The sequence below is a fragment of the Pteropus vampyrus genome, unplaced genomic scaffold (genome assembly GCF_000151845.1).
Source record: "Pteropus vampyrus isolate Shadow unplaced genomic scaffold, Pvam_2.0 Scaffold510, whole genome shotgun sequence".
NCBI classification, from domain to species: Eukaryota; Metazoa; Chordata; class Mammalia; order Chiroptera; family Pteropodidae; genus Pteropus; species Pteropus vampyrus.
Window position 1 is genome coordinate 521844 of NW_011889291.1, and position 18431 is coordinate 540274.

Genomic DNA, 18431 nt, shown 5'->3' on the forward strand with positions numbered 1-18431 from the left:
ATCCCAAAAGCCAATAATATGGAAACGTGTTAATAAAATGCATGTTTGTGTTTTTGGTTTTTACTACATATCGCTATGGGTTACATTCATATTATCAGCATGGATACCAAAAACATGGTTGAGCAAAAAAATGTTAATGAGATGGGAAGAATGGGGTGGGTGTGAATCTACCTCTCTATAAAGGACAAAACCTAGAAGATTTTCCAATCAAATTTTATCAGCATTTCCAGTAGCAGGTAATTTCCATCTCATTCAGGTTGACACAAAGAAGAGAAAAAAGGGAACGGAAAAGAACACTCGACCTCTTTTAAGAGGATAATACAACCTACAAACCAAAACCAGACAGGGCCAGCATGTGGATGAGCCTTGAAAAAATGATGCTCAGTGAGAGAAGCCAGACCCAAAAGGTGACATAGCACAGGCCTGTTTATAGGAAACGTCCAGAACCCGCAGATCCACAACAGACAGAAGGCAGATTAAGGGTCACCTCTGTGGCCGTCCCCCACCATCTCTGACATTGGATCTTATAACCACCCTCGCCCCACTCCCTCCAGACTTCCTGTTTCTGGAACACATATCCACCTCAGGCCCTTTGTACTTGCTGTTCCCTCTTCCCCAGCGTTTTTCACCCACACACCTGTGCAGCTCACCCACCCCTTTCCATCTTTCAAGTTTCTACCCAAATGTCTCCCTGTTCACAAGGCTTCTTTTGACTAATATAAAGAGTGACTCATCTTTCCCCCAACCCAGCATGCCTTTCTCTCCTACTCAGCTTTTAGTCCCCAGAAATTTAGCACCATCTGTCTGGTTTATTAGTTGGTTCTGTGTCCCCTCCCCCTACCTCCACATCAGCGAGGAGGAGGCTTTGTTCTTGGCAAGGCATTGTCTCTAGCACTTAGGCCAATGCCTGGCACTTAGCTGCGCAACTACAAATTAATCTACGAACACAGCGAACACAATGCAATCCCAATCGAAGTCCCAAAGAGATCTTTTGTGAAGCGTGACAAGCTCATGAAAAGATTCACGAACTCCTAGAGGCAATTCAGTGGCATTTAGCACTTTTCATAGTGCACAAAGTGCTAAATGCCACTGACTTGTCCCTTTAAAGTGGTTAATTTTGTTAGGTAAATCTCATTTCCAAAAAAAAAGTGTAATACCATTGCACACCTAGTAGAATAACTAAAATTTAAAAGACCGACCACATGTGACCCCGAGGACGTGAGAAAACGAGAACACATACATTGCTGGGGAAGGTCTGTACCTCACGTGTGATACAACCCATTCCAGGGCCGGGTATTTACCCAAAATAAATAAAAGCATATGAACAGATTTATACATAAATGTTCATAGCAGCTTTATCTGTAATAATCAAGAACTGGAAACAACTCAAGTATCTGTCAACAGATGAAATGGGTAAATTAATTGCGGGCTAGCCGTACAATGGAATACAGCTCAGCATACAAACGAGAAAACTTTTAAGGCATGCAACGATATGTACGTATCTTAAAATAATTGTGTTGGGTAAAATCTGCCAGACCAAAAAAGGTATCTACTATATGATTCTAGAAATGCAACTGGTCTATAGTGTCAGAAGCCAATCAGTGGTTGCCTAGGTAATGGGGGGGGGAGGGGAGTTACAAAGTGGAGAATAAAAGAACTTTGGGGGAAAAGCCTTGAAAACATGATGCTCAGTGCAAGAAGCCAGACACCAAAGGCCAGCCATGGTAAGATTCCATTTATACGAAATGTCCAGAACAGACAAATCCATAGGGACAGAAGACAGGTTAGTGGTTGCCAGGGCTGGGCGGGAGGAGTGGGGAGTGACGGCTAACGCATGGGGAGCTGGTTTCTTTCTAAGATGCAAATATCTTGGAACTACTTGGAGTGGTGGTTGCACAGCATTGCAGACGGACTGCGTGCCAGCGAACTGCACACTTAACACAGTTAATGGTTAATTATATGTGAATTTTTCCTTGATAAAAAAAATGAAAGAATGGTGACCAGATACACACACACACTCCTCCGTCCCCGCCATCTTCACCTCTGAAGCCCCTGCCTCACCCCACCCAACCCCCTCCCAGCCACCTTCCCTGCCCACCAGAATTTCACCAGGTGCCAGGACCTGCATCCGCCGTCCTCGTCCTCCTCCTAGTGGGTTCCCAAACGCCCCCTCTTTGACACCCGGACCCTCCCTGCAGATTCCTGGAGGTGACTCGCTGGGCTCGCTGCACAGGACAGGAAGGGCATCTGGCAGCACAGAATGAGCACTGCTCGAAGGGACAACGAGCTGCCACCGCCGTGCCCACGTGGGACAGACCCTGTGGTGCAGATGACAAAGCTGCACCTGAGAGAGCGAAGCCACTGCCCGTGGTTCGTCAGCTGGCTCACTGGGTGGGAGTCCCCCACCCTGGCCTGCCCCTCTGTGGCAGCTGGTCTGCAAGGATGGCCCCACAGAGCGGGCCCTCCCAGTGTTCACAGCCCCTCAGCTCCACGCACGCTTCGGGGCTAACCCGGGACTCCATCGAAGCTGCCGCAGAAGTGATGCCGGCCCAGGTCCAGGGAGGCCTGAGCTTTAGCAAGTCTGAAGGCTCCAGCTCTGCACGTGAGAGCCCCGAGTTGAAGAGGCCAGAGAGGGAAAGGCCCAGCTGTCCCAAGGCACCAGACACGACAGACATTCCAAATGGTGACATCCAGCCAGCTCAGCCCCCAGAGGACAGCAGCCGCCATCAGGTGCAACAGCTAGTCATACTGGCATAAAAACAGACACACGGATCAATGGAACAGAATAGAGAGGCCAGAAAAAACCCACGCCTACATGGTCAATTAATCTATGACAAAGGAGGAAAGAATATACGACGGGGTAAAGACAGTCTATTCGATAAATGGTGCCGGGAAAACTGGACGGACACATGCAAAAACATGACACTAGAATACCTCCTTACACCATATAAATGAATAAACTCAAAATGGATAAAAGACTTAAATGTAAGACCCGAAACCACAAAACTCCTAGAAGAAAACATAGGCAGTAAACATTCTGACATCGCTCTTAGTAATGTTTTTGTTGATATGCTTCCTCCGGCAAGGGAAACAAAAGAAAAAATAATCGAATCGGACTAAGTCAAACTAAAAAGTTTTTGTACAGCAAAGGAAACCATCAGCAAACAGAAAAGACAACCTAGTGAATAGAAGATATTTGCCTATTAACATCCAATAAGGAGTTAATATCCAAAATATATGTATGAAGTCATACAATATAAAAAAATAAAAAAGCAATCCAATTAAAAAATGGGCAGAGGACCTGAATAGACATTTCTCCGAAGAGGATAAATAGATAGCCAACAGACACATGAAAAGATGATCAACATCACTCGTGATCAGAGAAATAAAATTACAACCGCGATGTGCTATCACCATGTGCTATCACCACACACGGGTCAGAATGGCTATCACCAATAAATCACCAAGTGTTGGCGTGGATGTGGAGAAAAGGGAACCCTTGTGCACTGTTGGTGGGACTGCAAATTCGTGCAGCCACCATAAAAAAGTTTGAAGGTCCCTCGAAAAATTAAAACTAAAACTACCACGTGACCCAGCAATTCCACTTCTAAGTATCCGAAGAAATCCAAAACACTAATTCAAAAAGATCTATGCACCTCTATGTTCACTGCAGCATTATCTACAATAGCCAAGATACGGAAGCAACCTAAGTGCCCATCGACAGATGATTGGATGAAGAAGTGGTGTATACACACACACATACACACACGTATACAATACGATATTACCTGGCCATAAAAAAAATGAAATCTTACCATTTGCAATAACATGGATGGACCTAGAGGGTATTATGCTACGTGAAATAAGTCAGACAGAGAAAGACAAATACTGTATGATGTCACTTACATGTGGAATCAAAGGAACAAAATAAAATGAGCAAACAACATGAAAACAGATTCACAGATACAGAAGACAAACTGGTGAATGCCAGATGGGAGGGGCGGTCGGGAGGCTGGGTGAAAAAGGCGAAGAGATTAAGTACAGGTTGGTAGTTACAAAACAGTCATGGAGATGTGAAGTACAGCACTGGGAAGATAGTAATATTGTAACAACTAAGTATAGTGCAGGTAGATACCTGACTACTCAGGGGAATGACTTCCTAAGGTATATAAATGTCTAACCACTATGCCGTACACCTGAAACTAATGTACTATTGCATGCCAACTGTAATTAAAAAATTCTTTAAATTGAAAAAAATAAAACATGATAGTCACATAAAAAAAAAGAGCTGCTAACCCAGAAGCATGGGAGCGTTAGCAGTTGCGGAAACCCCTAAGCATGTGGTGGCTGGCTCCCCTGACGAGAACTCAAGGGACACCCCGGAAAGATCCAGATCCTTGCCCTCTGCTTGGGCGGCATGTGACACTCGCAGCTGGCCTCACAGCCTGTGGCCCACTTCGGCTGACTAGGCTTGAGCAAAAGGAGAAAGAGCAAAAACTTAAAAACAAGAAAACCCTGCTCTCTGGGATCTCCTTCCTGCCAACTGCCCCCGCTGTCCCATCTGTGGCAGAACACTGTGGCCAGTGCAAGGTGCACCCAGAGGGTGCCGAGGGAAGGCTTTGTAAGGAAGCGGGGCACCCTCTGCTCCGCCATCGGTCCAATGCCCCCTATCCTGGCTGTAGCCCACCTTCTATGCCTCGACTCCTGCTGCCCAATGGAGAACTCAGCCCCCAACGCACTGCCTGAGGCTCAGACTCCAAAACCACCTCAAGCACCTACCTCCACGGGGTAGCAGGGTTCCAAAGCCAAGCTTTACCCGCTCTAGGAAGGCCTCCTGCTGCACCCACTTAATCTATCCCTCCCCAGCATCTTGTGTAAGGGGCCGGCTTCTTGCCAGACCTGGGAGCCCTGAGACCCTGCAGAGGACCCCGGGTGCTCCCCCAGCGCTGGGCTGCACAGGGCCAGCTGGTGGCAGACACCACCTCCAAAGATGTCAGTGAGGTTCCCAGCAGGCTACCTGGGCCCTGGCCACCCTAGTGATGAGAAACTGAGGGTCAAAGAAGAGGCTTGTTCTCATCACTCAGCATTCGGGGTGCATGTTGATTCCATTGTTATTTTTATTTTTCTGTATTCTTCATGCTCTGGCAACCGGGGTTTCCCTAACCAGGGACAGATTGTCCCTCCGGGTTAGCTGGTTCTTAGAGATAAGAAACGATTCTCCTTTCCAAAGCAAACCAACCAATCCAGAGCTCCTATTCCTCTGCCCCATTACTCCAGGGCCAGACAACTAGGGATAATATAATGTAAGCACCTGAGAATAAGTTCTCACTTGCCCAGGCATCCGTTGCAAAAGATATGTCTGTGGGGGCAGCACAAGTAATACAGACCCAGGTGAGTGTCTCAGGCACATCCCTGTCAACAGGCTACGACTTACACAACAGACAGCAACCCCATGCCTGCTCATCCTCGCTCACCCGTTGCTTCTGGTGGAAACTATAATGAAGCTCTGGCCCACACTCCTCCCAACACCGCCTCCTGACTGCCCTGGTGCTGCCCCATGTGGCTCTGAGTGACATGGTGTGCCCTCTTTTCTTAGGAATTATGATTTATTAAGTGTCTTTTCAATGGCAGTCTTCCCTGATCTACCAGCCTCACCATACTTGAATAAAACCTACATTTTAAAATGGGGTGGAGCAGAGATCAATGCAGGACACCCAGCTTCCATCTTAAAGAAGAGTCAGTCGTGATGGATGAGAGTCCCCAGGACTCCAGGAGGCACTGTCCACGCTCTTTGCAGAAGCCTGTAGGTAATGCACACGGCCCTGCCGCCCTGGCCCCACTGCTCCTGCTCCAGACCCCAGGAAGCCAGAAGCAGAATGGCTGATGGTGGGGGCCAGGGCTGGGTGCTCCAGCACAGAGGAGGGGCTGCAGCCAAGACCCCAGGCTGCCTGGGCAAGGGGAGACTGAGGCCCAGAGTCAGGCAAAGGATGTAAACTAACTTTAATCACCGCCCTCAGATGGGGGCAGCAGGAGTGTCTAAGCATGCGGCCACCCCTGGGGGCAGCTGGAGGCCAGCCCCTTGGTTCCGGCCGGGGCGTGCTCCCCATCCAGGCTCCCCGCATCCGGGGGAGGGCCCAAGCACCTCCAGTCTCCAGGTCACATGTGCAGGAGCTCAGGTCTGCAGTCTGTGTAGCCAGAAGAACCCATGCCTGAAGGCTGGTGTGTTAGTCACAGTGCACATGTCCCCATAGTTGCCACACTCAGGGCCCAGGTGATATGACAAGAGCTTGTCCTCAGAGCAGTGAGGACTTCCTCTCTGACAGCATCAGGGACTCCTTCACGGTCACCAGCAGCCCCAGTGGAGCACAGAGCCGGGATATCGCAAGCAGAACGGCAGCAACCAGACCTGCGCTTAGCAGTGCTACGGGGAAAAGACAAATGGGAGTAGGTGAGGGGGTGGCAGGAGCCCCCTCACTCGCCAAGCTCCTGACACACTGAGATGGGGGTCTGCAGCCTATTCCCTCCCCGAGCCCCAGCTCCCAGGAGGAGCTGCCCCAGGCCCCAAGAGAAGCAGGTGGGCCTGTTCATCATACCGGCAGCTACGATAACCCCGTAGGCATTTCTGTTTCTGGACTGAACTGAGTTCTGGTCGCCGACTAAGGTGGTTGTGGCATTCTTGGGATAGGTGACACTCTCCAGGGTCACTGAGGTCACAGGCGTCCCCACAGACGTGCCTTCCTGGAGGGTCTCAGTTCCTGTAATAAGTCCAGGCATTCATTAGCTGGAGACGGGGCACCTGAGGTGTGGCGATGAACAGATGTTCCAGGTGTCTGTGGAGGACCTTGTGGCTCATCTTCCATCCCAGCATGAATGAGACTGGTGGGCACTGCTGCTGGGAGTGACCTCTCACTGCCCCCATGGAAATACAGACACCAGCATACGCATGTGTTTACACCCCCAGCCTCGTCATGCACTGGAAGTGTCAGGCATCCTTGTCTAATGACCACCCTCCCCACCGAGACAGGCATAATGCAGTCCCATGGCATATACCACAGCCAAGCTCATCACTGGAATCAGGACAGTCTGGGTGCCCATCACAGAGCCACGTGTGTGGGATGCAAGTACTGCTCAGGGGGCAGTGAAGCTCTCCTGCCCTGCAGGGCTGTCTGCTGCAGTTGAGAAGGTTCTTGTCGATTCCATCGTGGCAGTCATCGATGCTGTCACAAGAGCAGGGGTTTTCCATGGGCGGCGGGCACTGCCCATCCTGGGCACACGGCTCTATCTCTGAAGTACAGGGTCAGTCAGGTCCCAAACACCCCCACAACACGGCCCAGGTACTTTTCACGGCCCACTCCCCTGCAAGCCGTGCCTTCCAAGGACAGCGGAAGCTATAGGGCCCACCAGTACTAAAGACTCCGCCCCTACCAGCAAGCTCCTTCTCCCAAGGCCCAACCACCTCTGCCTCCCTGTAAACCTACCTCTTCTCAAGCGTGAGACCCAGACTTCCCTCCTTGCAAGTCCCACCTACCCTCAGGCCCCATCCACAAGCACCATCTCCTAGGTTCCAGCCCCTGGGAGCCCCGCCCCCGGACAAGGCCACTCACTGCACTCCTCATCGCTGCCATCGGAGCAGTCCTGGTCACCATCACAGTGCCAGCTGAGGGGCACGCAGAAGCCACTGGTGCGGCATTGGAATTCGGTGGGCATACACGAGTCTGCAGTGGATCCTACAAGATGCACACAAGTGAGGCCTGGAGTTTGGACCCCTCTCCAGAAGCCCAGTGGTCACAGGCCACGACCACCAGAAGACAGGCCAGGTCTCAGGGTACTGGAACTACATTGGTGGCCACCCTTTGCTGAGGACCCACTGTGTGTGGGGCTTGGAGCAGAGGAGTCCACGGCCTCACCACGAGGCTTCCCGCACAGGTTCCACTTCAATCCCCACTCCACAGCAGACACTGCAGAGCGGTTAAGGCCCAAGGCAGCAGAGCCAATGGCAGAGTCAAGGACCGAACCCAGGTCTCTGATCCTAGAGTCTTTACCAGGCTCCGAATAGCAAGGCAGTCTCCCCAGGAGTCTCTTCAAGCCCAGTAGTTAAACAGATTGGCGGAGGGGCCATCTCTGAACCTGCCCTGGATCAGGCCCACAGTCAGGGTCAGCAGGGCCTGTTCCATCCCACCCGCTTAGCAAAGGGGAAACTGAGGTCTTGGGTATGGGACCTGCTTTGTCAACTCAGCTCCTAAATTCCTCCCAGATCTGACCCACTTTCTCCACCCGGAATGTGCCACCTCCTCAACAGGCCCCACCCCCATCTCCATTCAGACACGGGAGACCTCTCAGATTACCAGCGTTTGGTCACCCGCACCCTTGCCCTCTGCTCAAAACCATCCCTGGTCCCCTGGCCCTCTCGACCAAATGCTATTTCCTCCGTGTGGCTGCAAGTCCTGGCCCAGCCCTGAACCTTTCCTGGAACTGCACCTCCTCCCACATGCTCTTCACCCAGCTCGCTCTGTCCTGGTCTCTTCGCCGCATCTCCAAGAGGTCTGGATTGCTCCACCTCGGGGCCTTTGCCCATGCTGTTCCCCCGGCCCAGTGCACCCTTTCTTCCCTCCTCTCTGTACTGGTCATTTCCTCCTCAGCCTTCAGATCTCAGACTATTTCCTGGGTGGGATCTCATGCCCCTCTCAAAGACCCCTAAGTCTATTCTTCTTACTTATAACAAGGTCCTTAAACTGGTACCCGCATAGACTGGACACTCAGTGTGTCAGGGCTGACCTTGTGACCACAAGCCTAGGGCAGTGCCTGACAACAAGTAGACACAGGTCACACTAAGATGAGATCTTAACCTTTCTGGACCCTGGGCAGTGAAGCTCAGGTCCTTTGCTGATCGGGAGGGGCACAGAAGGGCCTGGAACCTGAGTGGTGCAGCAAGATGGGTGGCAATCACCTGGCTAGCCCCAGCCTAGCCCCACTCCATCCAATGCTGGTCCACTTCCCCTTTTTTACTCCAAACCCCGACTCTCCACGGTTGGCACCTCCTCAGGCCTCCAAGCCCAACTGCAGCTGTGGGTCACACAGTCCCTGAGCTCGATGGAGCCAGGAAAAGCTGTGGACAAGCTGGAGCCGGCTTCCTTTCCTGTCCATGGGGACAGGCAGCCTGTGGGCGAGGCTTCCGCCCCAGGGCTAGCTACTCCTGGCCTAGACAACCAACAACCTCCTTCCCTGGCCGGCTGCAGTGCGTGTTCCTCTGAAAAGTGAGCAGTAGAGCAGCTGCGGAGTCAGACGGGAGTTGGAGCAGCCAGTGACTTCTCCTCCCAGCCTTAGTTTTCTCACCTGTAAAAGGGGCAGTTAGGAGTCCCTACCTGAGTGTCCTGAGGAGGAGACTGCGTGTCTGTAAAGAGTTGGGTATTTGGTTAACATGGAGGAACCAGGAATGTTTAACCTGAAGGGACTTTGGAGTGAGGCAGGGGACCAGATAAAAGGGGAGAGCAGCGTAAATGTGTGAACCTGAGCTCACAGCTGAAAATCAGGGGCTCCTGTGCGCACAGGGAGGCCACTCCAACTCACCCAGTTGCCTCTGGGAACCTCAGACAGTCACCTACCTAACATTTAGGCCAGGGGTCACATGGGAGGGAAACTTTTCGTTCTCTAAGGCCGGAGGAGGAAGGTGCAGAGATTTGCGGGGTAGAGCATCGCCCAGGGAAGAGCCACAGGGCCTCAGCTCAGGCACGAGGGTTTGAAAGGTGCGGCTGCTAGGGGAGGTACCAGGCGAACGGCCCCGCGCAGTTAGAGGTCCGACACCAGAGCCTGCCGCGACCCTTCCTGACCATGCTGGCTGAAGGGCGGCGTGGAGGTGACGATGGAGCAAGACAAAGCAAAGCAGGTGCGGAGTGTGAGAAGGACCGAAGCAGGGTAAAGGCTGACAGAGTCCCCAGACTGAGGATGGCTCACCCAATGGCTGGGCTACCGAACCATTGGTCAGGAGCTAGGGGAGTGTCCCAGACCGACAAGTGGCGCAGCCCACGTCGAAGCATGGCCAGCGCGCGGGGATGAAGCTAGGCTGCCCGCGGAACTGGCGCGCGGGCTGCGCGGAGCTCACTCACCTGGGGCCTGAACCGGGGACCGGGTCGTAACCGAAGTCGGGGCGGCCTCCAGGCCCAGCCTGAAGCCGAGCAGCAACCACAGTGCCAGGTCCAGGGCCGCGGTCCGCTGTGATCCCCACAGTGCCATCCAGCGGCTCCACACGCCGCCCCAGCCCGGCATAGGCTGCGCGCCCTCGGGGCCTGGCTTTTATCCCCGCGCACGCATGCGCACAGGCCGGGGCTGGGCCCACGCCTCCAAGTCTCCAGGTCCCGCGGCTCAGCCTACCGTAAATGCCCGACTACGAGGAGACCCACGATTTGAGGCTCTGCCCCCAATTTTCCCAATGAAAAAGTATACTGAATGGTTGAATGGTATGGATAGGGCCCACTTGAAATTAGAAACTTCTGGGGATGGAAACGAACTTGTAGGTGTCTACTCACTATATATATATATATTTATTAATAATATTTAACGTTCTATATGCGTCCTGCAGCAAATATACTAATTACCTTATTTAATATGGCAGCCGCTCCCCTCAAGCACACCCCATTCTCTCACCCTCCAACTGCTTCTTTTGTGCACTCGACAAATTATATATTTACTTATTTTGATTTAGTGTGATTCCCACTGGAATATCAGATCTAGTTCTTGGCCTCCATCCTCGGCCCTCTGTCCCGGCACCCAGATGCGCTCATCCACGCTCACTCATGCTCACTGCCTCACTTAGCCCTCACGGACCCCTCACAGGGATGTGGGTATCACTCAGTTCCAGAACAAGGTATGTGATGGCAGTCCTGGGGTTTTCTCTACTCACGCTCACCCAGGAGGTACATAAAATGAGACCTTCTGCAAGCTTTCTAGAAAGCCAATGTGACTGCTGTTTTCTTCTTGAAAATATTATCTACAGCTCTGCCTTCCAGAGATGCAGCGTGTCCAACTGCCAGCAAGACCCCAGGCGAGTCACTGTCCCTCAGCGTTAAGACAGGTATGCAAGTGTCTACCACCCCATTTCCAATGAAGCTGCACTAAAGCATCTAGATTTTCACAGAAGAAACTATTTGCAGGTCGATGGCCTCCTTCACTATTTGAAAATGTTGGAGGTTATAGGTGCTTTTGGAGTAGACACATTTTCTGATAATCTCCCAGATTTCCATGGAAAATAAGATAAAGCAAAGGTGCACGCGTAAAGAGGCAGGTGGATAGGACTGCAAGGGGCGGGGGCGGCGAACGCCTCACTTTTGAGGCTTGGCATCTTGGTAAGGGAGACACCTGGGGTACAGGGAGAAAAGCTGAAGAAGCCATTCTTGGACTTTCTACGCCTCAGTTCTTCTGTCAGGGGGTATGGCAACAGCGATGACTCACAGGATTGCTCCAGGAAGGAGCTGAGTCATGAATAGAGAGCGTTCAGGATAGTACCTAGCACACAGAAAGACCTCAGGTGTCAGACCTCTTTCTTACTCCACTTCATTAGCAAATTTCAAGTCTGGATCATAAAACTATTCCAAGACCTTCAATACGCATCTTGCCTGTGATCTCCCAAGGCCCTCCAGGGTTGCCCTCCACACACCCTGCCCAGCCTTCCTCCCTCCTGATCTTCCTGAACCAGTCATCATGTGCCCCAACCAAATCCCACCTCCTCCAGGAAGTCTTCACAGGGGCTTCAGCCCACGGGGCTCACTCCCTCTGATGAGCTTTCAGCGTTTGACATGCCCACTCTGGGACACTTATACCTCCTGCCTGCGACTGTGACCCTTTCCTGTCTGGCTCTCTGCTTCCACTCTCCTGGCACACAGCTGATCTTAAGCTACTGAAGGGCTAGAGTTCTTCTATGGGACAGCCACAACACTCCCCACTTGAGGTCACTGCATGGCTCCCCACTGCTCCTGCAGCCAGACTGAGGCCACTTCCCTTTCAGCTTTCACTCTCCTTTTCATTCCTCCGTCCTTTCCTGGGCTGGCTCTGCCTCGCAACCCCAGGCGCAACCCCAGGCCCAAGCAGAAAGGTTTCTGGCTCAGGGACGCCTCTTCTCACCTGCCCTGGGTGAGCTTTACCCATGAGCCACCCTGCTGTCTTCTGCTGAGCTGCAGGGTGGTCAAGGTCAGGCAGGTGCTGCAGTGGGAGGGTGCTGGCCAATGACCACATGAGCAGTGGCTGGGGGAGCTCTCAAGAGGGAAGTGAGCAGTGTGTGTTTGGCCCCGTTGTCCTTCATAGTCAGTGCCCCCAAGCCTGCAGAGGCCCTGATGTCCAGCCCACCACTCTCACAGATAGAACCAGGTCCTTAGGGAAGGGACAGGGACCTCTCTGGGCCCCCTTCAACATGTCATCTGATTGTGCCATGTCACCCTAGAGCCCAAGGACCACTATCCCTCCCCTCCTTCTGGACTGCTGACAGAATTAAGAGATTTGATCCCAACTTCACCCCGAAATCCAAATAAGCCATGTGTCATTTTAAAAGTAAAAATGAAGTGATACCAGAGCTCACGATATATTTGTCATAAATTAGCTCATATTCTCCCAGTAGGAAAGACAAGGAGGGGCAACACTCAGGTGGCCCTGAGGGCACAGCCAGGTGGCCCAGAGCACAATGTCACAGATAAGGCTGGTCCTGGGACAGCTCCCACCTCTGTATGGGAGGAGCCGGTGTCACTGCTTTCTTCTCAGTGGCTTCCACAGCTGAGCTGGAAGAGGAATGAAATACTAGGGTTAGGGCCAGGTTTCCAAAGAGCAGTGTGGAGGGACCTGAGAGGGACCGCACCTGCCCTGGCACAAACACACCTGTTCAGACTAGATCTGGAGCTGGAGGCCAGAGTGCAGAGTGTTTTAGAATGGGGTCCCCAACCCTCAGGCCGCGGACTGGTACCGGTCCATGGCCTGTTAGGAACCCGGCTGCACGGGAGATAAGCGGCAGGTAAGCGAAGCTTCTCCTGTATTTGCAGCTGCTCCCCAGCACTAGGATCACCGCCTCGGCTCCACCTCAGATCATCAGGCATTAGAGTCTCATAGGAGCACTGGTCCCTGATGCCAAAGACGTTGGAGACCACTGTTTTAGAATATCTAAACCCCTCCAACGGGGTCCCCCCAAGGGTCAGCCTATTCTTGCTGGGGGCTGGCCAGCCCCCTTTCTACCCTGAGGTCAGCCTGCCCACCCTGGCTTCTTGGCCCAGAACTGACTATAAATAGCTGGGCTCCTCCTCTAGCATCCCAGCCCTAGGGTAGACAAGCACCCCACTCCAAGCCCCCAAACGAGATACTGGCAAAAGGGCCAAGCAATCAGGTGATATATGCCCACTGCTCTTCTCACAGGTGCTGAGCAACTGCTACACAGCAGGAACTGCAAGTGGGCACAGCACTAAGACCAGGCCCTGGCCTCAGTCTGATGCGGCAGAGTCAATGTGCAACTGAAAATACACCCTTTGGCCCAGGGTTGGCCCCAGGTAAACCCCAAAGAGTCATTGCCAGCATATCCAAGGTAAGTGCCACCCCCACACACTCCTGAGCCCCTGGGGCCTAGGCTTAGAGAGGCTTGCACACACTATAAAAGAAAGAGAGGCGGGCGGGCAGGCTCTCACTGAGGAGGAGGCCACAGGTTCGAGGGCCTCCCACTCTCCCAAGAGTGCGAAGAGGTAGAAGAGGCAGAAGGCAGCCTCCCTAGGAAATGCAGACATCCGGGACAGATGGTGTGGGAGAGCAGAGCTTTTGCCCCAGGCTGGTGCTAGATTCTTGTGAATCTGAAGGTAATAAGGACTACGACACAGACCATTCACTGAGTTCTAAGTTCACAACAGACCCTGGCTAGCCTTATCACCTTACAGATCTCATCACACTGTAAGCCCACTGTCCCCATTTTACAAATGAAGAAACTGAGGCTGAAGGACTGGCCCCAGACCACATAATGATGAATCAGCTGCAGAGCCCAGATACCGATGCAGAATATAGTTTGACATCCTGCTTCTGCCACCTGCTGTTTGAGTGACCCAGGCAGGTTACTTGGCCTCTCTGTGCCTTGATTTCTTCTCTTGCAACAGGGGCCATCACTGCCTAACTCATAGCATTATTAGGAGATGCACATGGCACTGACACCATTCTAAGACCTCACAAATATTGAGGATAAACCCTCATAACAATTTTGCTATACACTGAATGTCTGTGTCCCCGCCCCCTAACAAATTCATGTTGAAATCCTAACCCCCAATGTGATGTTATTAGGTGGGGCCTTTGGGAGATGCTTAAGTCATAAGGGAGGAATCCCTGTGAATGGGGTAAGTGCTGTTACAAGAGACCCTAGAGATCCCTTGCCCCTTCCACCATGTGAGGACACAGCAAGAAGATGCCATGTATGAACCAAGAAGAGTGCCCTCGCCAGACACGAAATCGGTCAGCACCTTGATCTTGGACTTCCAGCCTCCAAAACTTTAAGTTTCTATTGTTTATAAGCCACCCAGACTATAGTATTCTGTCATAGCAGCCTAAATGGACTACTCTTTAAAAGTTTTTGCCCCTATTTATTTAAGAGAAAGCACCTGAAGCTAGGGAACAAACCAAGTTTTGAGAGGCGTGAGGCTTATACAGTTCTCTTTTTAAAATATGAAGAAATTCTGTGTGTGTGTGTGTGTGTGTGTGTGTGCGCGCGCGCGCACACACGCGTGCACACGCATCCAATGTTATTCATCCATAAAAAAGAATGAAATCTTGCATTTGTGACATGGATGGACCTTGAGGGCATTTTGCGAAACGAAATAAGTCATAGAAAGATAAGGACTGTATGTTCTCATTTATATAAAGAATACAAAAAAAAAATTTCTCATCAATACAAAGAACAAATTGGTGGTTGCCAGGGGTGGAAGGTGATGGGTAGGGAAAAGGGGTCAAAAGGTACAAACTTCTATTTATAAGATAAATAAGTCCTGGAAATGCAATGTACAGCATGGTGATTATAGTTAACAATACTGTATAGCTGGTTTGAAAGTTGCCAAAAGAGTAGACATTAAAAGCTCTCATCACACACACAAAAAAATTAACTATGTAAGGTGATCAACGTTAACAGCACTTACGGTGCTGTTTCGCAATATATACGGTGATCATTTCACAATATATACAAGTATCAAATCATTATGTTGTACATCAGGAACCAATGTTATATGTCATATGTCAATTTTACCTCAATATTTTAAAAAAGATTACAAAATTACAATACAACAATACTTGGGCTTCTCCCAGGACCCTTTTAGGGATCCTAGAGCTTTGTCTGCCTTGCAGGAAACCAAGCCCTGGCTGAGGCCCTAACTCCTACACTGCGCTGGGTTATGAGCTTGCAGATGAAAAGCTGCTAGCAGCACAGTTGACACAGCTGACACTTGATAATGGGTCCTTCAAAAGCACAAGCAAGAGAAAGGGCTGGCTGTAGAGGGGTGTGTGGGATCCTTACCTTCCTGCTGGCTTGCCTGACACCAGTGCCTTCTGTGAAGACATGACGATCGAAGGTGGCATGGATTCCCGGCGGCCGTCACGAGTGCAGTAGTAATTGTTGGAGAGCTTGTGGCTGGGGCCCACAGGGAGCCTGGGAGGAGGCTGAGTTCTGAAGAGAAAAAACCTCAGCATTGAAGCAAAACCATAAGTGCTCTCACTGCCTGGCCTTAGTCACTGGGACAGGCTGCAGACCAGAAGTATTCTTTGGTACACTGTCATGGAGGGACATGCCCAAAAAGGTCCAGGGCCTAGAAGCAGGTGGCAGCCCAGGCTTTGGATATCAAGTGTGGAAAGGTGAGGCCTGGGTCTGTCCCACTGCAGATCCCTCACCTTCCACCAATGTGGTGTGTATGGACAGACAACCTTTTGTGAAACCGCCCAAAAAAGCAGCAGGCGCAGACTGGACACCTAGGCGCAGACTGGACACCACCCTACCATGGCCCAGAGCTTGACAGCTGGCCTCACCTGCAGATGCTCAGGAAATGAAGAAGCCAGGGTGTGAGGCTCTGCCCACCACGTATCCAGTAGTTAAGTTAGTAAACGTCTGGGCAACAAGCTCCAAACGTAGCTCATTCCGAGGGGCTTCCTGCCTAAAGCCCAGGCTACAGAATTCTTGGGTTTCCTGTTATCTCAGGAACTCCCTGGAGAACCTTCTGGGATCAAGGCTTATTACTCAAAGAGCACGCTGTTCCCCAAGCCTCCGAGGCCTCTGCATTTCCTGCCACCTCATTATAGCTGCAGCCAGGGAGAGGGGTGAACAGAGCTCAGTCCCGAATTGAGCTAAATCCTGGGGTGAGTTTACAAAGAAGCTGGAAGCTTGAAAAAGAAACCCCAACCTCAAAACAAAAGAGGAGCTTCCCTAGAAAACAGCAGAGAGGGAGGACAGAAAAGATGAGGAAAAAATCACCAAAAGATAACATTTTCATTCCTGATAAACCATTCTGTGGTTTAAAAAACACGTTTTTAAATAACCTTTTTGTCTAATCATCATTTTGCCAGGATTTAAGTTTTTCTTAAAGCACATGATAGCTATTGTATACATATGTATGTGTACGTGTGTGTGTGTGTGTGTGTGTGTGTGTGTGTGTGTATCTTAAGAGAAATACAGGTAAAAACAAATTTTTAAAACTTGATATTCAAGGTGTGGAAGTTAGAATGTGCTTAACCCCTGAAGTGCAGAGATGACCTCTGCAGGCATGGCCATAGCTTTCTGCAACCTAGCTAGCTTATAAAAGGTACAAAGTGCTAAACGGAAAGGCCGAAATGAATCTCACCAGTGGGCACCATTATTCTAAAGCTGAAAATTTTACAAAACCATTTCCTCAATCTGCCCAACTACCCTGGATGGAAAAGCAATTTAAAACTCTTGATATTAGGCACTCACGTGCAGGCACTCAAATCAATTGGTTATTTTAATGCTATTTTTCTTCTTTCCCTGCTAACCCTCCATGGCTGCCTTGCCTTTGCCTGTCCCTGATTTTGTATAACTGCCATCTCCCTTTCCTCCACGTGTTTCAGCCACACTGGCCTCCTCTCTACTTCTGACACTGTTGGACCTCACAGCCTTGGTGCTTACCGTTCCCTCTGCCCAGATGTTTTTTCAGTAATTATCCTTTGGCTCCTTCTCATCATTCAAATAACTCAAATGTCAATCCCTGAAAAAGAACTTTTCCTGACCCGAGGTAGCAACTCTCCAGCTTACTTTCATTCATTTTTGTCTTCAGAGCATTCCAGAACGTTTTTTATTTCTCTGTTTATTTCTCTCTGTTTCGCTCTCCCTAGGATAGGAAGGAATGAGGACGAGAACTGTTCTTTTTCTCACTGGTATCCCCAAGGCTGAGGACATGGCAGGGGCTTGTAAATATCAAGTAATTTTTTTTGAACATAAATGAGTTTAAAATAAAGACACTTCTGGGTTCAAGTCCCAGCTGTCACTTTCTATCTTGAGCAAATGATTAAGCAAACGATTTAGTCTCTCCACACCTCAAATTTTTTTCACCTGTAGCTTGGGGATGATAACACTAACTGGCAAGGCTACACCAAGGACTGCAAATCATAATGAGAACTCCCACTCAGAATTCACATCCAATCTGGATATTTCATGAGAAGCAGTCACCAGAGTCCAGGGAGATTAAAGGCAAACTTCTGCCTCCACAGCCTGCCAGGGGGCTGAAGGCAAGACTTTGGCCCAGGACTTCAGGGGTCTAAAGGAACAAGAGTTTTGTTTTTGGTGGAGGAAGGAGAGAACAGGGCGAGGGTTTGGGCAGCGAGCGGGGCCTGCTCACCGCTTGGAGACCTCCTGGTAACGCAGCTGGAGCTTCGCCTGCAAATTTTGCTGTAGGAAGAGAGGAAGAAGGTCAGCCAGCAGGTTGCCCCAGGAGAGGGGAGGTTCAGCCCGGGGATGAACAAATAAAGAGAAAGCGGGAGATGGACAGCTAGGGGCAAGGATACGTGCCCTGTGAAGAGAGAGGTCAGGGGCCGGAGACACCAGATCCAAGGCTAATAAGGTCCGGGACTAGAGAGACGCCAGGTCTGAGTGGGTCTCCGGCCAAGGGCTGGGGGTGTGTCCCGAGCTGAAGGGGTCAGGAGGAGTTGAGGATCCTAGGCTGAGCGAGGGGTTCCGGCCCAGGGCGATCTCGGCATTAATGCTTTCAGGCTCAGGGTGAAGGAAGGAGTGGAGGGGCGGGTTCTGGGCGCAAGAAGCCCGCAAATCCCCAGTACGGCCCTTTCCGCTCGCGCACCCCGGAGGTCCAGTTCCGTAGCTTCTGGATTAGGCGAGTAGCAGACGCCATGTTCTGACCGCGGTGAAGGGCGCCGGCGACGTCGCTACCCCGGTAGCTACTGGGAAGTGCGCGCATGGTCTCGCGAGAGCGGGGCAGGGC

The 18431-nt window shown here is 51.2% G+C and overlaps 2 protein-coding genes and 1 long non-coding RNA gene across 3 annotated transcripts; 1 reads left to right on the forward strand and 2 right to left on the reverse strand.

Moving 5' to 3' along the window:
* Window positions 1-5097: 5097 nt before the first annotated feature.
* On the reverse strand, window positions 5098-10293 carry CD320 (CD320 molecule). The gene is made up of 5 exons (XM_011383279.2): window positions 10104-10293; window positions 7605-7727; window positions 7051-7284; window positions 6594-6755; window positions 5098-6421 (listed from the first exon to the last, which is right to left on the reverse strand). The coding sequence occupies exons 1-5, from the start codon at window positions 10261-10263 to the stop codon at window positions 6294-6296; spliced, it is 807 nt and encodes a 268-aa protein (XP_011381581.1). The 5' UTR covers window positions 10264-10293; the 3' UTR covers window positions 5098-6293.
* LOC111732972 lies at window positions 9750-12151 on the forward strand. Its single transcript, XR_002777775.1, has 3 exons — window positions 9750-9883; window positions 10700-10861; window positions 10991-12151. It is a non-coding gene; the product is annotated as an uncharacterized LOC111732972 (long non-coding RNA).
* Window positions 12152-12544: 393 nt separating this feature from the next.
* Window positions 12545-18431, reverse strand: NDUFA7 (NADH:ubiquinone oxidoreductase subunit A7). The gene is made up of 4 exons (XM_011383280.2): window positions 18291-18431; window positions 17835-17884; window positions 15509-15658; window positions 12545-12761 (listed from the first exon to the last, which is right to left on the reverse strand). Exons 1-4 carry the CDS (start codon window positions 18405-18407, stop codon window positions 12671-12673), a joined length of 408 nt encoding a protein of 135 aa, XP_011381582.2. The 5' UTR covers window positions 18408-18431; the 3' UTR covers window positions 12545-12670.

Excerpts from the sequence above, each read along its gene's own strand:
- CD320 (XM_011383279.2), bottom strand. The coding sequence starts at position 10,263 with ATGCCGGGCTGGGGCGGCGTGTGGAGCCGCTGGATGGCACTGTGGGGA. Across the intron at positions 7,728-10,103 it reads GTCCCCGGTTCAGGCCCCAG|GATCCACTGCAGACTCGTGT; the intron begins GTGAGTGAGCTC and ends TGCATCTTGTAG. Across the intron at positions 6,422-6,593 it reads CGGGGTTATCGTAGCTGCCG|CACTGCTAAGCGCAGGTCTG; the intron begins GTATGATGAACA and ends TTTTCCCCGTAG.
- NDUFA7 (XM_011383280.2), bottom strand. The coding sequence starts at position 18,407 with ATGCGCGCACTTCCCAGTAGCTACCGGGGTAGCGACGTCGCCGGCGCC. Across the intron at positions 15,659-17,834 it reads TACCAGGAGGTCTCCAAGCG|AACTCAGCCTCCTCCCAGGC; the intron begins GTGAGCAGGCCC and ends TTTTCTCTTCAG. Across the intron at positions 12,762-15,508 it reads TCAGGCAAGCCAGCAGGAAG|CTCAGCTGTGGAAGCCACTG; the intron begins GTAAGGATCCCA and ends TTCCTCTTCCAG.